The following is a 13,855-nucleotide window of genomic DNA, read 5'->3' as shown; positions in this document are numbered from 1 at the left end:
ACAATTATGTAGTCCTGAGCTCTCTATTACAGTAGTCATTAGACATGGTAGCCCCATATGGCTATTTAAATTTGAACCTAATCAATTAAAATGAAAAATTCAGTTCCTCAGGCTCACTAGTCACGTAAGTACTTGATAGCCACATGTGGCTAATGGCACATAGAACGTGTCTATCATCACAGAAAGTCCTATTGAACAACATTGAAATAATCCAGCCTCCTTGTTTTATAAGTAAAGAACTGAGTCCAGACTGAGAATCAGCCTGCTGCCAGACTCAGCTAAGAACCCGAAGTACTATAATTCCCTGCTCCTTACTGCCTCCCTTAAGAATATTTGCAAGGTAATAATTTTTCTGACCACTAGAGATAGCCACAAAATGCTTGAAAAGGCTCTTATGGGCCCAGCTGCTAGAGCTTTTGGAGTTTGGACTCCTGATTTTTAAAAATAGGCAGTAAAAATGAGAAGTTTGCACTTGTGTTTAGATTTCTACCACATTTTTACCTAATTAATATGGTCACCATCTAAAATATATCCTAAAATTTCATTTCTTGCGATGCTAGTCCCCTTGAAAGACTTCTTTGCTTGGTTCGGATTAAATCCAGAAGCAAGAGGACACACATCAGCCCTCGGAAACCCACTTGGCTTTTTTGGTTCCAGCTTTGACCTTGCTCCCACAGGCAGGGTTCATTCATTGAAAACTTGCTATAAGCTGTCTAAATGGCTTTTTATTCTTAAAAAAAAAATCCCTAATTCTCTTTTAGGGCAACAGCTATTCTGGCATATTTACCACAAGAACTCCTAGGCACATCATGTTATGAATATTTTCATCAAGATGACATAGGACATCTTGCAGAATGTCATAGGCAAGGTAAGCTAGGCTATAAAAAGGCCATAAGTGTCCCACTACTTCAAGCTTAGTCCATATGATCTCCCAGAGAACTCTGCCCCCAATGATGTGGGAGTCAGCCTCCCAGCCCAGAGGAGCCCAGGACTCTTTAGGCCTAAGCATCTCTAAGGACAGGAGACTGATGTCCCAGGTACCATTTTTCCCCTTGCAGAATCCCTGTCCCTGATGGTATGACACTTTCCTCTACATAGGCCATGGCAGTCTCTGGAAGGGTTTACACAGATCCAGAAGAGATTTAATATGCCCTGACGGATCTGGTTCATTTCCATGCAGGCCTGCATAGTGTCCGGTGTTTTCCCTCTTGTCTAATGGCTTGTCCATATGTGTGGCCTTCTGAGAAACCAACATTGACTCCTTCCTTTACTGTCTCCACCAGATCTGTCCATTCAGTTCAGACATGCATTTCCAAAGACTACTTTTTACCACCCCCACTGCTGTGACTCTGGTTCAAGCACTTGTGCCCACCTAAGGACCTGTGATAGACTCCTAACACATCTCCTCTTCCTTCTCACCTCCAATCCATTTTCCATAGTTGTCCCAACTTATCCTCAGATAGTTTGAGCCCAATAATGTCACACATTGCTGCTTAAAATCCTCTTGCCTTTAAACTCAGGCTCAAAAGCCTTTGTTAGGCATTTGAAGTTAAAACTTCCCACCTTCTGGCCTCCACACAGCTCCCCAGCTCCACTCCCCATCCATGCCTGTGGGGGGCATACCTCAGCTACATTTCCCGTCTTGAAGGTGCCCACCAGACCCTGACACTTCAGAGGCCCTGCTGTGTTTTTCCTCCTTCCTCGTCTTGGCAACCGGGTTCACCCTTCAAGACTCTGATTTCAATTCCTCTGTGTAGCCTTTGCTCACCTCCTCTCTTGAGGGCAGAAGTCATAGCCTCTGCTCTCTAGTGCCTATGTAGGAAAGGTACTCATGACATAGTTGTTACATAAAAGAAAGAGGTTTGACTAGGTTAGTGGCCTCTATCAAGTAAGGTTTTCCTAAAATTGAGCTAAGTGCTGTACTCCCTAGGGCTTTATGATGAGAATGGATCTTTTGGATGGTGCGTTCTCACTTGTTGATGTTCATATTAGAGTTGATTCCAGTATGCCCTAGAGCCTTAATTTCAGAGATTCTGGGAAAAGAGTGATAGATGAGCAAGTTGAAAGGCTCTGAGACTCTCAGAAACAACCTGTTCTCTGAAGTGTTGACCACTGGCCCTCTTGGCTTATTAAAGTGATGGTGTCAAGCCCGAGTCCCTTTTTTAATTTGGTATTGGGTGTCCTGTTTAATATGCTGGGTTGAAAAAAATATTATTTATGGCTTTTTGCATTTTTAGTTTTACAGACGAGAGACAAGATTACAACTAATTGCTATAAGTTTAAAATCAAAGATGGTTCTTTCATCACACTACGAAGTCGATGGTTCAGTTTCATGAACCCCTGGACCAAGGAAGTAGAATACATCGTCTCAACCAACACTGTTGTTTTGTAAGTGTTTTTCTATGTCAAAAGCTCCTTGCTTCCAAGGGAGGTGCCTTGAGATTCTTACCTGGGTAAAGGGGTGCAGGCAGCAGCCAGTATCATATCCTTTAAATGCCACCTTGCTAATGTTTTGTGAAGCCTCAGGATGGGCAGATTGCAGAAAGGTTTGTTAACAAAGGACAAGCTTCAGTCCTCACACCATGCAGGGCCTGACTTGTGGAAAATGTTCTAGGAAGCAGCAATCTCTCCTTCCAGATAAAGCAGTCAATCTTTGAATTCCACAGGTCCTGCATGCTGGGTATCCACTTATACTGCTTTGAAGGTAGGGGCTGACCATGCCTGAAATGCTCACATAGGTACTAGCTTACACTGGGGTGTGACTCTGGATAGCAGAGTCCATGCCTCTCAAGCTGGAGGCCTGAGCACTGGCAGCTGGAGGGCCCTCTCAGAAACTGCTCCATTTGCTAGATGAGCAAGAGATAGGAGGAGCTCTCTTTTGGCAAGGCCTGCTCACCATACCTCCTTCCCTGAGTTATCCCCCCATGGTTAGAGGTGAGGAAGGGCTGGGCTGGCAGGAGAGGTGGCACTGTTACAGTTGCCACTTGCTGGACTGCATCACACAGCTTAGGAAGGGCCAGGCAGTAGTGAGGCCAAAGGCCGGGATGCTATCCATTATGTTATCAAACAGTGAGGAGACCTGTTCAGCTACTCAGACACACACTTCATTTTCTGGCCTGTCCAGGTCCAGAGTGGACACCGGACACCTTGGCCAAGGTGAAAGGTGCACGGTTCTGAGCAGGCCTGACTCATGTTTCCTTATTGCTGGGATGTTCACAGAGCCAACGTCCTGGAAGGCGGGGATCCAACCTTCCCGCAGCTCACAACGTCCCCTCACAGCATGGACAGCATGCTGCCCTCTGGAGAAGGTAACTATGTACTGCCAGGGCATTGGGGTTTCCTGTGAGAAGCTGCTTGTGGCCATATATCTTCCCTACAAGTACTCAAGGTCCTCTGCTGTCACTTCTGTGGAACCAGGGAGGCCTTGAGGGGATGAGGTGCTGATTTCCCTCAGTACTAAGGATGCTGTCATCTCACTTTCTGTGTTGATTCTGGAATACTGGGAACTCACTGTTGCACTTCCTAAGGCTACCTGGACCCTGGAAACCTTTGAAATAGCAATCTTCTTGCTCTTCTTGAGCTTTCCTCCTGTTTTGTTGCCCAGTGGCAGTGGTGTGAAGGGCTCTTTGGTAACTGTCACTGGTTCCTGTGGTTGGGAAGAAGGTGTCTATTGGTACTGGGGTGTTGTCATACCCAGTGGGTCCTCCCTCAGGGCTCAGCCCTGGCACCTGCTCTCCACGCTGGACTTGCCCTTCCTGGGACCATTCTGCTTTACCACCCCCACTGACAACTCCCACCCACAGCTCTGGCCCCAGTTTCTTCCCTGAAATTCACACACTCTCTCCAACTGGCTCCCAGACAAATCTACTCAGAGTTGCTGAGGCAGCTGAATTCAGAATATCCTGAACTGATTCTCTGCACTCCCCACAAAGGTTGTTTAAGCCAGAACCCTGAGTCTTGCCTCTTCCCCTTGGTATCCAAACAGTGAAGTTCTGTCCTTTTTTTCACCTCATCTGCTGCCTGGTTTACTGCCGATAACTTCCTAACTCCAACTTCACTGTCCCCATACCTCATCCTCCACTCTACAGTCACATGCAGAGTAACAACATTTTTGATCAACATCAGACCACATATACAACAGTGGTCCCATAAGATCATAATGGAAGTGAAAAAAATTCTAACCACCTAGTGAGGTCATGACCATTGTAATGTCTAGAGCAACACATTACTCACAACCCTGTTTGGATATACAAATTCCACTGTGTTAGAATTGCCTACAGTATTCAGCAGGGACATGCTGTACAGGTGTATGGCCTACCAGGAACAGCCTGTGTATGCCATGTAGCCTCAGCTTTTGGTAGACTAGTCTAGGTTTTGTATAAGTCTGGACATTGAACTGCCTCAAGATGCATTTCTCAGAATGTATCCCTGTTTTAAAGCAACACCTAACTCTAGTTCACCCTCTGTATGGTAGACTTATAATACTCCAAATATAACTTTTGTGCCTTTTTTGTGAAAGCCCATTGGTACTCCTATGGACACTGTCCTCTGCCAGGGTCCTCATTCATCAGTACAGCCTCAAGGCCTCTCGTGATCTGAGTACCTGCTGGACCAGTTTCATCCCACACCCTTGTTGTCATCCACGAGTCCTTGGAGTAGACTCAAAAATTCTGTCCTGCCTCAGGGTGCCTGCACATGCTGCTATGCCTAGAATAACTTCTCCTCACTTCTCTGCCAAGCTAACTTAACAGAAGATTCAGCTCAGAGCTAGCCTCTTCTGGAAAGCTCCACATGGCCTGGTTGGGTTGGGTACCTCCCTCATGCTTACTTGCCAGTTAACTCACTTTGCTCTAGTTCCATTAGACTGGGAACTCCTTGAGGGTGGGGATGCTGTCTGCAAACCTGGCACAAAGCATACTGGTATTTGGTAAACATTGGGCACATGAAGAGAATAAGCTACTTCACCATATCAACCCTTAGTCCTCTGGTCCTGGATGGAAGTTGAAGCCTTTCTTGCTAAAGTACCTATTCCTGACAAAGCACCACCCTGATATTGAACTTTGAGTGCATCATGAGATGAACTGATTTTAATTTAATTCATAGTGGTACTTCTTCCTCAGTTTTCCCCTTTCCCACTCTCAGATTCCTTTGTTGTAGGTGGCCCAAAGAGGACTCATCCTACTGTTCCAGGAATTCCAGGGGGAACCAGGGCTGGGGCAGGAAAAATAGGTCGAATGATTGCTGAGGAAATCATGGAAATCCACAGGCAAGTAAACACTGTCGGGTTGCTCCCCCAAACAAGTGGTTTTCAACCCAGGGAATCTCCCCCACAAGGAATGTCTTATAATGTCTGAAGACATTTTTGGTTGTCATAATTGGGTGGGAAGTTACTGCTAAATATCCTATAGTACACAGGCTATTTCTCCCAACCCTGACTGACCCTCAATGAAAATGAATCCAGACCAAAATATCAATAGTGCCAAGATTTAGAAATCTTGGTATTTCTTAGAAATAAATAAGCTAAACCCAAACAGGACAGAACCCAAGGGGATTTTTTTTTAAATTGTACATGTTGATGGACCTTTATTCATTTATTTATATGTGGTGCTCAGAATCAAACCCAGTGCCTCACACATCCTAGGCAAGCACTCTACCACTGAGCGACAATCCCAGCTCCCCAAAAGGGATTCTTGAGGAGGCTCCATTTCTAATACTTTGATATGACTCAAGGAACTTCCTAATAAGGATGATATACATTATTAAGACAGAAGCAGAGCTGTGCACTGGCAGAGTGAGCTGGGCTGCAATAAAACATCCATTTCTTCAAGCTACCTGCAGGGTAAGCCAGAACCTTGACTCTTTAACAGCTCCCCATGACATCCAGACACAAATCTGCTTGGTCAAACAGATCAGCTAGTGATCAAGAAGTCTCTTAGTGGAGACTTCCTATCTATATGAAGAGCTTGGAAGCAGACCACTAGGGGTTGTGTCCTGGGTCTGCCTCTCTACCTGACTGAGCTTAGGGTAGTCACTTAACCACCTGGCATCTGTTGACTTAAACCATAAAAGGAAGGCACAGTCTGTCTCCCATGAATTGCTTTAGTATTGTGAAGGAACTCGGGAGTCTCTGGGACACAGCCTGACATATAGTAACTACACTACAACTGTGGATTAAAACTGTTTTTAAAGGCAGATAAATAGTTCCTGTTAAGTCCATCTGATCTGGGGAGTCAAGAGGGTGGTAACCAGTTAGGAATGTAAGCTTAATGGAACATCATCATAGGAAAAAGGGGAAAAAGATTAATATTTTCTGTTGCCACTGGATTCTCTCTTAGACTGGTCTGGTTTTCCTGTTGACCATAGAGGGGCTCTATCCTTGTGGGTAGCTCAGTTCTATTCCAGCCTCACAGAATTGATGGGTTTGGTTTCTTGCCTCAGGAAGTAATGAATGGGTAGTATGCATTATAATCGGGTTCAGACCAGTTACTACACATTCTATGCTTTGTGTGAGATTATTTAAAAATAGTATCAGAATCCTTAACCTCAAGGACCTTTGAGGTTAATCTTTGAGAAGTCTATTTTCTTTATAACAGGAAAAGCAGAGAATGCAAGGGCTGAAGCAATCAAGGGAGGAAAGGTCTGAACAAGGTCTTAGTCTGGTTTTGCAATGAGGGTGGGTATTCCCTCTAGAAAACCATGCACACTCCTTAGTGGGTTCAGGGTCAAGGACCAGGCAACCTAACTGGGCAGCATTGTGTAGGAGGAGCCACAGATTATGACGAGAGACTGTTAAGAACCCTAAGAAATAATGCCAAGAAGTTTTGTGGGGGAAAAAACAATGGGAGACCCCACTCACCATTGGATGTCCAAAGTGTTGTGGAAGTACCCCTAGAATAGGGAGAGATGAAGGTGGGTATGTCTGTGAACCTAAGGATGAGGCCTCCCCTACAATGATGATGCAGTCAATAAAGAAATCAACACTCTAAGGACTCGAAGCTGAAGATGAAATAAAAATGGTGAAAAGGCAATTCTAAGATGGGGAATCTGGGAAAATAGTGGTTTCATAGACATAAGCATGCAAAGTTGCGAGACACCCAGCAATTTTTCGGTAAGCAATCAGTAGCCTTCTGTGTGTGCTGAGAGAACATATGTAGTTGTATCCTGCCTTCTAATCCAGGAGAGAAAGAAAACTTGTCACTCACAAATCTAGAGAAGTAGGCAGTGCAGGCTAAGAGTCACAAGACTTCTGGCAGTGGAGAGTGGTCCTTTTGTGACCCAAAAGCTGCATCTATCCAAGGATGAATTGGGAGCCTGGTGGTGGTAACACAGCTGCCACGACATTCCCTACTCTCCAGCTCTAGTGTCAAGCCCTGGCTCCCTTTCGTGAGGTCCTTCAGCCTGACAAGTTTATGTAGATTTATAGTTCTAAGTCTTTCCTTCTATAATAAACCTGCTCTGATGAGATATTCCAAGAAAGGCCCTTATCTACTTTCCCTAACCTGCTACTTTAGGGGCTGCTGTTACTATTTCTACTACTGGGTTATTTTCTAGGTCTGGCTGAGCAATCCTGATACCTTCCATTTCCTAAGCACATGCACTAGCTAAACAATATTTATAGGAAAGAGAGTAAATCATTTGTTATGGATTCTCATTCATAATATCAAAGTGGGAAGTTAAACTTCTAAGATCTTCAACTCATCTGGACTCTGAGGAAATAAAATGGGCCACTAACTAGAAATTCACCAACCTGAATCCAAGGGCTTTGTCACTGAGATCCTTGATTTTGGAGTCTCCCTTCTGAATCAGGTGCCTGCAGAACAAATCCAGTTCATCACCTGTTTTTGTAAATAAAGTTTTATTGGAATATAGCTGTGCTCATTTATATTTTGTCTGAGGCTTTCAAGTCACAATGGCAGAGTGGAGTAGCATGACAGACCATGTGGCCCACAGATCCGAAAAGTTACTCTTTGGCTCTTACAGAAAAAGTTTGCCAATCTCTAGTCTATATCCTCATCTTCCTTCTCATCCTTACCCACTGAAAAACACTCCTCCCCTGGAAAGAGAAAAGGAAATGTAATTCAACTCTTCTCTGACAGGATAAGAGGGTCATCGCCTTCCAGCTGTGGCTCCAGCCCATTGAACATTACAAGTACGCCTCCCCCTGATGCCTCCTCTCCAGGAGGCAAGAAGGTAAGGTTGGGCTACAGGGCCTCCTATGCAAGTTCTGAAATGTTGGGGTGAAAGTATAGAATCGCAGTTGATTATTTTTGAAGCAAGTTTAACTCTTTCCCCCACCCCGAGGAAGTGCATGCATCTGTGTAGCTGGCTTCAAAGCAGGCTGGTGGAGCTAGGGAGACTTGCTGGTATCCTCCAAGGCTTTACTCTATGTGAATATGGGAATACAGAAGGAACATTCTAAGGAAAGAGGGGTTTTCAGTCCATTTTGCTGAGGGGACAATTCAAAAGTTTCCATGAGGAAAGGAGGATTATTAAGTAGCACAGATAGGAAAGTATCTCATTGTCTTCCAGGAGTTTTCAAAAGAGAAAAAAGTACTAGCATCTAGGGAAGTGACTGGAAATAGCAGCAGCAACACTTTGGAAATCAAGCCAGGGTTTATAGCTGCAGCATATTTGGGGATCTGCCACCTAGGTTTCCTGTGTTGTGACAGCATTGGGCATAGATAGTTTATCAGTCACCAATGCTCATAAAAAGCTGGCTTTGAAGTCAGCACTATGAAGAGGTTTGGAAACCACTCATCTGTTTTCATTGTTGCCAGAGAATTTACAAACCAGGGCCATATTGTTAAGTCATAAATCTATTCATAGTGCCCTATGTCCGTATAGGTTATCCTAGAGGCCAGCATCTTTGGACATAAAGTCTTATTTCCCCATTTCACTACTAAATCAGGAGTTCACTTAGGTAGAACCTATATGTAAATTAAATATGAAAAGCAAGGCAGGGGTTTTTACAACTGGGCTCCTCAGAGGCTCAGGATACTACCAAGTGGGATCAGTGTGGCGGTAGACGGTAAGGAGAAAGGGCAAGGGCAGGACTCCTGCATCTACCAGGACAGCTTTACTTCTATTTTATATGTGAACCTTATGCAAGAATATACATTTGAAAAGGAATTTCACTCTCGTCCTAGGGTTGAAAGTCAACAAATAAATGAGTAAAAGCATTGTTAAAGTATACCAGGGTTTGAAGCCTGGATTTGCCACATGCTAGTTGCAACCGTATACAACTTTTAGCTTTAATTTTCTTTGTAGTGAACTATTATTGATTAGAATATTTAGCATTTTTGTACATGAAGTTCTATTATGAGAAAATATATGCAAAAGTGCCTGGTCCTTGGGAATGACTCAGAAAATATCATCAATAAATGAAGTCTGGGCTAGATCCTCCCACCTATTGTTTGCCAGTTGAACTCTTCGCACTATTCTCCTATTGTTTCCCTAGTCCTTCTCCCCTAACTCCTTAGAGTGGTCTCATGGTCCCTGCTTCTCAATTCAACTTTTCAGCCCTTGACTCTTAGAATGACCAAGAATTCTACTACTTGTATTTGAAAGCTTATCATTCTAGTATATGCTTAAATGTTACTCAGAGAACTTTTCACTCTCTCATCCTCTCCTCACAACTTTACAGAGGACAAAACTCAGGATCTATGGTATTTGTTTAATAAGTAGGGCCGCAAACTACAATTCAGGTTTTGTCACTTTTGGTTCTTTTCACCAACTACCAGTAATCCAAAGCTGTATTTTGTACCATAAAGCCCAGAGCATTTTTCAGGCATTTATAAAAATTTCCCCTTGTCTTCGGGCTTATAAAAATGGGTCTGGGAGAAGAAAGTTTGAATGTTTTCTCTTGAGATGAGTCCTCAGCAATAGGACCTGGAAGAAAAGCAGCTTAAACAAGATGAAGTAAAAAATGACAGCAGCATTAAATGGTGCAGCAGATCCAGAAAAGTAAAAGTGGCCCTTCCTAGCCACTTTCAAGGGACTGTAGGGCCAAAGTGATTTCCATAATAATGCTAAAACATTACCCTTTTTTCCTGCACTGTATTCATATGTACACTATAGTGCCAAAGTGATCCTGAGTGAAGCTGCTGGTGCTTTTGCAAAGAGCAGAGCAGTGGCTCCAAACTACAGAAGTCCTTGTATTCTTCACCATCAAACACTTCTAATAATAATTTAAAGCCAGTTTCATTTAAGAAAGTCCTTTAATGAGGCAGTACTCAGAGAAATGGAAAACCATTACTTTAGAGCACTTGTGCTACAAACTGAGTGTGACACTTGTCTCAAGAAAAAGATTTGTGGAATTAAGTTGTGAACTAAACTAGCTGTTTGTTTCACAGGACACCAGTTCTACTCCAGCAGACTCTGGTTATGTGGACTTTAATATTTAGCGCACATTTTTCAATTCAAGAAAAACAACAGTATTTATTAGTACTGATAAAATTCGAGCTTTCAAACAAAAACTGGAATGTTAGAAAGCATGTATCTGCTACTTTGATACAAAAACTTCATAATTTATGGGATGGTGTTAACAATGGTGATGTTTTCATTTTGTGTGATGAAATGTGTCAACATTAGGAAGATCTGCATAACTGTAAACCAATATCCTATAAACGACCAATGCAAGCTATTTCAAAATTATTCAAGATAAGTGCCCAGATGCATCAATGGACCTTAACATAACTGAGTACAAAAAAACTGATAATGTTTCAGATTCCATAGTGCAACTATAATGTTTAAAAAACTTATACTTTATGTCAAGTGTTGCTATAATTTCAAAGAATACTACTTGAAATCCCTTTTCCAATTATCTGGTGAGATCATATATTTCAATCAAATAACATTTACAAATAGACTGAATGGAGAAGCAGATATGAAAATCCAGTTAAAATCTCAAGTCAGACATTAGATTTGCAAAAATGAAAAATAATAACACTCTTTTTCACTGATTATTTTGGAAAAGTCATTTTTCATTCAATTAACATTAATTATTCATGTAACAGGTTTGCCATATTTAAAAATGTTAGTCTTAATTGCAAATATAGTAAATATTGGTAAATACAGCCGACAGAAGCAAAACTTCTTTGGAGTCCTCAATAAATTTTATGAGTATAAAGGTGCTGTGTGTGGTGGTGCACGGCTATAATCCCAGTCACTCTGGAGGAAGAGCTTAAGTTTGAGGCCAGCCTGGGCAATGTAGGGAGACCCTGTCTCAAAATAAAATTTAAAAGGGGCTGGGGGTTAGCTCAGTGCTTGCTAGTATGTGCAAGGTCATGAGTTCATCCCTAGTAAGGCGGGGGGGGGGGGGGGTAGATAAAAAGAGCATGGTAAAGTGGTCCCTAGGCCAAAGTTGAACTGTGGCAATAGCTGTAATGCCCCCTACTGGCAAGGCTTGAAGTCACTGCTTCTCCTGAAATCCAGCAGCTAACAAATTGTTCCCTCACTCCTGTCCAAATAATTCTCAAGGAGAAAGAGGTGGGAGGGGAGAGGGATTTTGAGACAGAATTAGGAGTTCTACTATTGGGGAGTAATATAGTGTTCCTCAGTGGCCTATCTTAAGAACATAAACCAGAGGTTACTGGAGTTGGCCTTTGTAGTATACTGGATGATCAAAGGATTACTTCTAGTATTTTGTTCATTTGTGGCTCTTTAGAGCTGTTTCTTCATAACTTGTTAATAACCCCTATTTCTTCTTCAATAACACTTGTTCCCCTTACAGGGGAACTACACTGCTGGGCTCACTGATGTTTAGGCCTTGGCCTTAAAGTAGTATTGTGGACAGCATGATCCTTGATAATTGGGATTTTGTTCAGCTTAAGTCACCTGTGAGGGGCTAAATCAAATGCAGATCAAAGAATACTGTGAGGGAGAGCTTTTTTCTCACTAGGACTATTCCTCATAGTTCCTTGTTTGAAATCAGTTTCCTACAGGAAACTGAACCAATTGGAAGCTCTCTCTCCTCACCTGCCTTCCTCTTTCCAACACGTTTCGTTTTCTTAATGATATCAACACATGATACTTACTGAAATTTTAAGATTATTAAATAAACTTAAGATTGGAAAATCTCACCCTGTCCCCCCCTCACCCTTTTGTTTGTAGATTTTAAACGGAGGGACTCCAGACATTCCTTCCAGTGGCCTACTGCCAGGGCAGGCTCAAGAGAACCCAAGTTATCCATATTCTGATAGTTCTTCTATTCTTGGTAAGTGGCATTATTATTCACTTCTATTGCAATGAGCTTGCAATACACCTGACATAATGTTTTAAGAACTGATTGTACAAGAGAAGCTAGTTCTAGATAAATTTGACAGGAACAAAATAAATGTTTAAAATTTGTTTAAAATAGTTCAAAGTAGACTTTAATGATTGTATTTTGGTGGGGATCTATATATGTCTGCAACAGCCTAGATATATTTTTTTCTCATATGTGGGGCACAATCTTCAGAGGAAGAGGTTCAGAGGTAAAGCCCTAAAGAGTGATCAATAAGAACCAGGGTGATAAGTCATTAAGTAATAACAATTATTTCTCCCAATGCATCCTCTTCTTGATCTCTTTTTTCTTACGTTCTCCTTTCCTATTTGCTATTCAGTCTGTAAACTTTCCCTTCTCCTCTCTTAAATAGTTATCAGAATATTAAAATGAGGTGAATGCAAACATCTTTAACATTTATGTAATTTTAAGCACTTTGCTTTCATTTCTAAAAAGTTGGTCCTTTCCTCTGATAAACAGCAAAGCTGAATAAATGTATGAATGTATATATGCTTATGGCAATAGAGCCCCAAAGCAGCCTCTCACCCCTTACTTTTAAATATAATTTTCTAATTAAATGTTGCTTAGAAATTGCTTACTAAGTCTAAACACACTTTGGAATTTATAAAATCACTGACTAGTGTTTATCTCCACAGGTGAAAACCCCCACATAGGCATAGACATGATAGACAACGACCAAGGATCAAGTAGTCCCAGTAATGATGAAGCAGCAATGGCTGTCATCATGAGCCTGTTGGAAGCAGATGCTGGGCTGGGTGGCCCTGTTGACTTTAGCGACTTGCCATGGCCGCTGTAAACACTACATGTTGCTTTGGCAACAGATACAGTATCAAAGTGCATTACTGGTGGAGTTTTACAGTCTGTGAAGCTTACTGGATAGGGAGAGAACAGCTTTTATGTACTGATCTCATAAAAGCCATCTCAGAGCCATTGATACAAGTCAATCTTACTATGTGTAACTTCAGACAAAGTGGAACTAAGCCTGCGCCAGTGTTTCCTCATCATTGATTATTGGGCTAGCTGTGGATAGCTTGCATTAATTGTATATTTTGGATTCTGTTTGTGTTGAATTTTTTAATCATTGTGCACAGAAGCATCATTGGTAGCTTTTATATGCAAATGGTCATTTCAGATGTATGGTGTTTTTACACTACAAAGAAGTCCCCCATGTGGATATTTCTTATACTAATTGTATCATAAAGCTGTTTATTCTTCCTTGTAAGAATCCTTTACTATAAATATGGGTTAAAGTATAATGTATTAGACAGTTAAATATTTTTAATAAATGTTTCCCTTGTTCTATAAATACTGTTCCCACTTCAAATATTAAGAAAAAAAATTCCTACATGCTGCAGATCTGTATCATTAATTCCAATAGTGGATATTTAAAAACTATCATTTGCAATGCCTTTCTAATCTTCATAACAACTCTGGGACTTACACAATTCCCCCTTGCTATTATCTTAGATGTATTATGAAAATAATTTCCAAACTGTGGCCATTTCTATTTAGTGAGAACAAAGGTGTAACTGCTTACACACAAATCAAATCCTGTCTGAATTTCAGGATCAC

The 13,855-nt window shown here is 41.8% G+C and overlaps 2 protein-coding genes across 26 annotated transcripts in view; one reads left to right on the top strand and one right to left on the bottom strand.

Annotated features, from left to right (window-relative positions):
- Bmal1 (basic helix-loop-helix ARNT like 1) overlaps window positions 1-13,589 on the top strand; it is a 98,819-nt gene extending 85,230 nt beyond the window's left edge. For 14 of the 22 annotated variants that reach the window (XM_078046455.1, XM_078046452.1, XM_078046451.1 and 11 more), the window contains 7 exons: window positions 762-868; window positions 2,238-2,388; window positions 3,220-3,308; window positions 5,143-5,266; window positions 8,097-8,190; window positions 12,112-12,214; window positions 12,919-13,589. In XM_078046455.1, the coding sequence (XP_077902581.1) occupies window positions 762-868; window positions 2,238-2,388; window positions 3,220-3,308; window positions 5,143-5,266; window positions 8,097-8,190; window positions 12,112-12,214; window positions 12,919-13,079 (829 nt within the window). In that variant the 3' untranslated portion in view covers window positions 13,080-13,589. The remainder of the gene's footprint in view (window positions 1-761; window positions 869-2,237; window positions 2,389-3,219; window positions 3,309-5,142; window positions 5,267-8,096; window positions 8,191-12,111; window positions 12,215-12,918) is intronic. The other 8 variants (XM_078046458.1, XM_078046457.1, XM_078046454.1 and 5 more) reach the window with 1 other exon arrangement.
- Window positions 1-13,855, bottom strand: part of Btbd10 (BTB domain containing 10) — a 77,535-nt gene that overhangs the window by 4,263 nt on the left and 59,417 nt on the right. For 2 of the 4 annotated variants that reach the window (XR_013437745.1, XM_078046462.1), the window contains exon 8: window positions 7,748-7,835. The exons of the other annotated variants lie outside the window; for them this stretch is intronic. Coding sequence is in view for 1 of the 2 variants with exons in the window: in XM_078046462.1 (XP_077902588.1) it covers window positions 7,748-7,835 (88 nt within the window). In the remaining variant the exon portion in view is untranslated. The remainder of the gene's footprint in view (window positions 1-7,747; window positions 7,836-13,855) is intronic. 4 annotated transcript variants of the gene reach the window in all.

The sequence above is a fragment of the Ictidomys tridecemlineatus genome, chromosome 4 (assembly GCF_052094955.1).
Source record: "Ictidomys tridecemlineatus isolate mIctTri1 chromosome 4, mIctTri1.hap1, whole genome shotgun sequence".
Classification (NCBI taxonomy): domain Eukaryota; kingdom Metazoa; phylum Chordata; class Mammalia; order Rodentia; family Sciuridae; genus Ictidomys; species Ictidomys tridecemlineatus.
The sequence above is the reverse complement of the archived record's forward strand: the minus strand, read 5'-3'. Positions and strand labels throughout refer to the sequence as shown.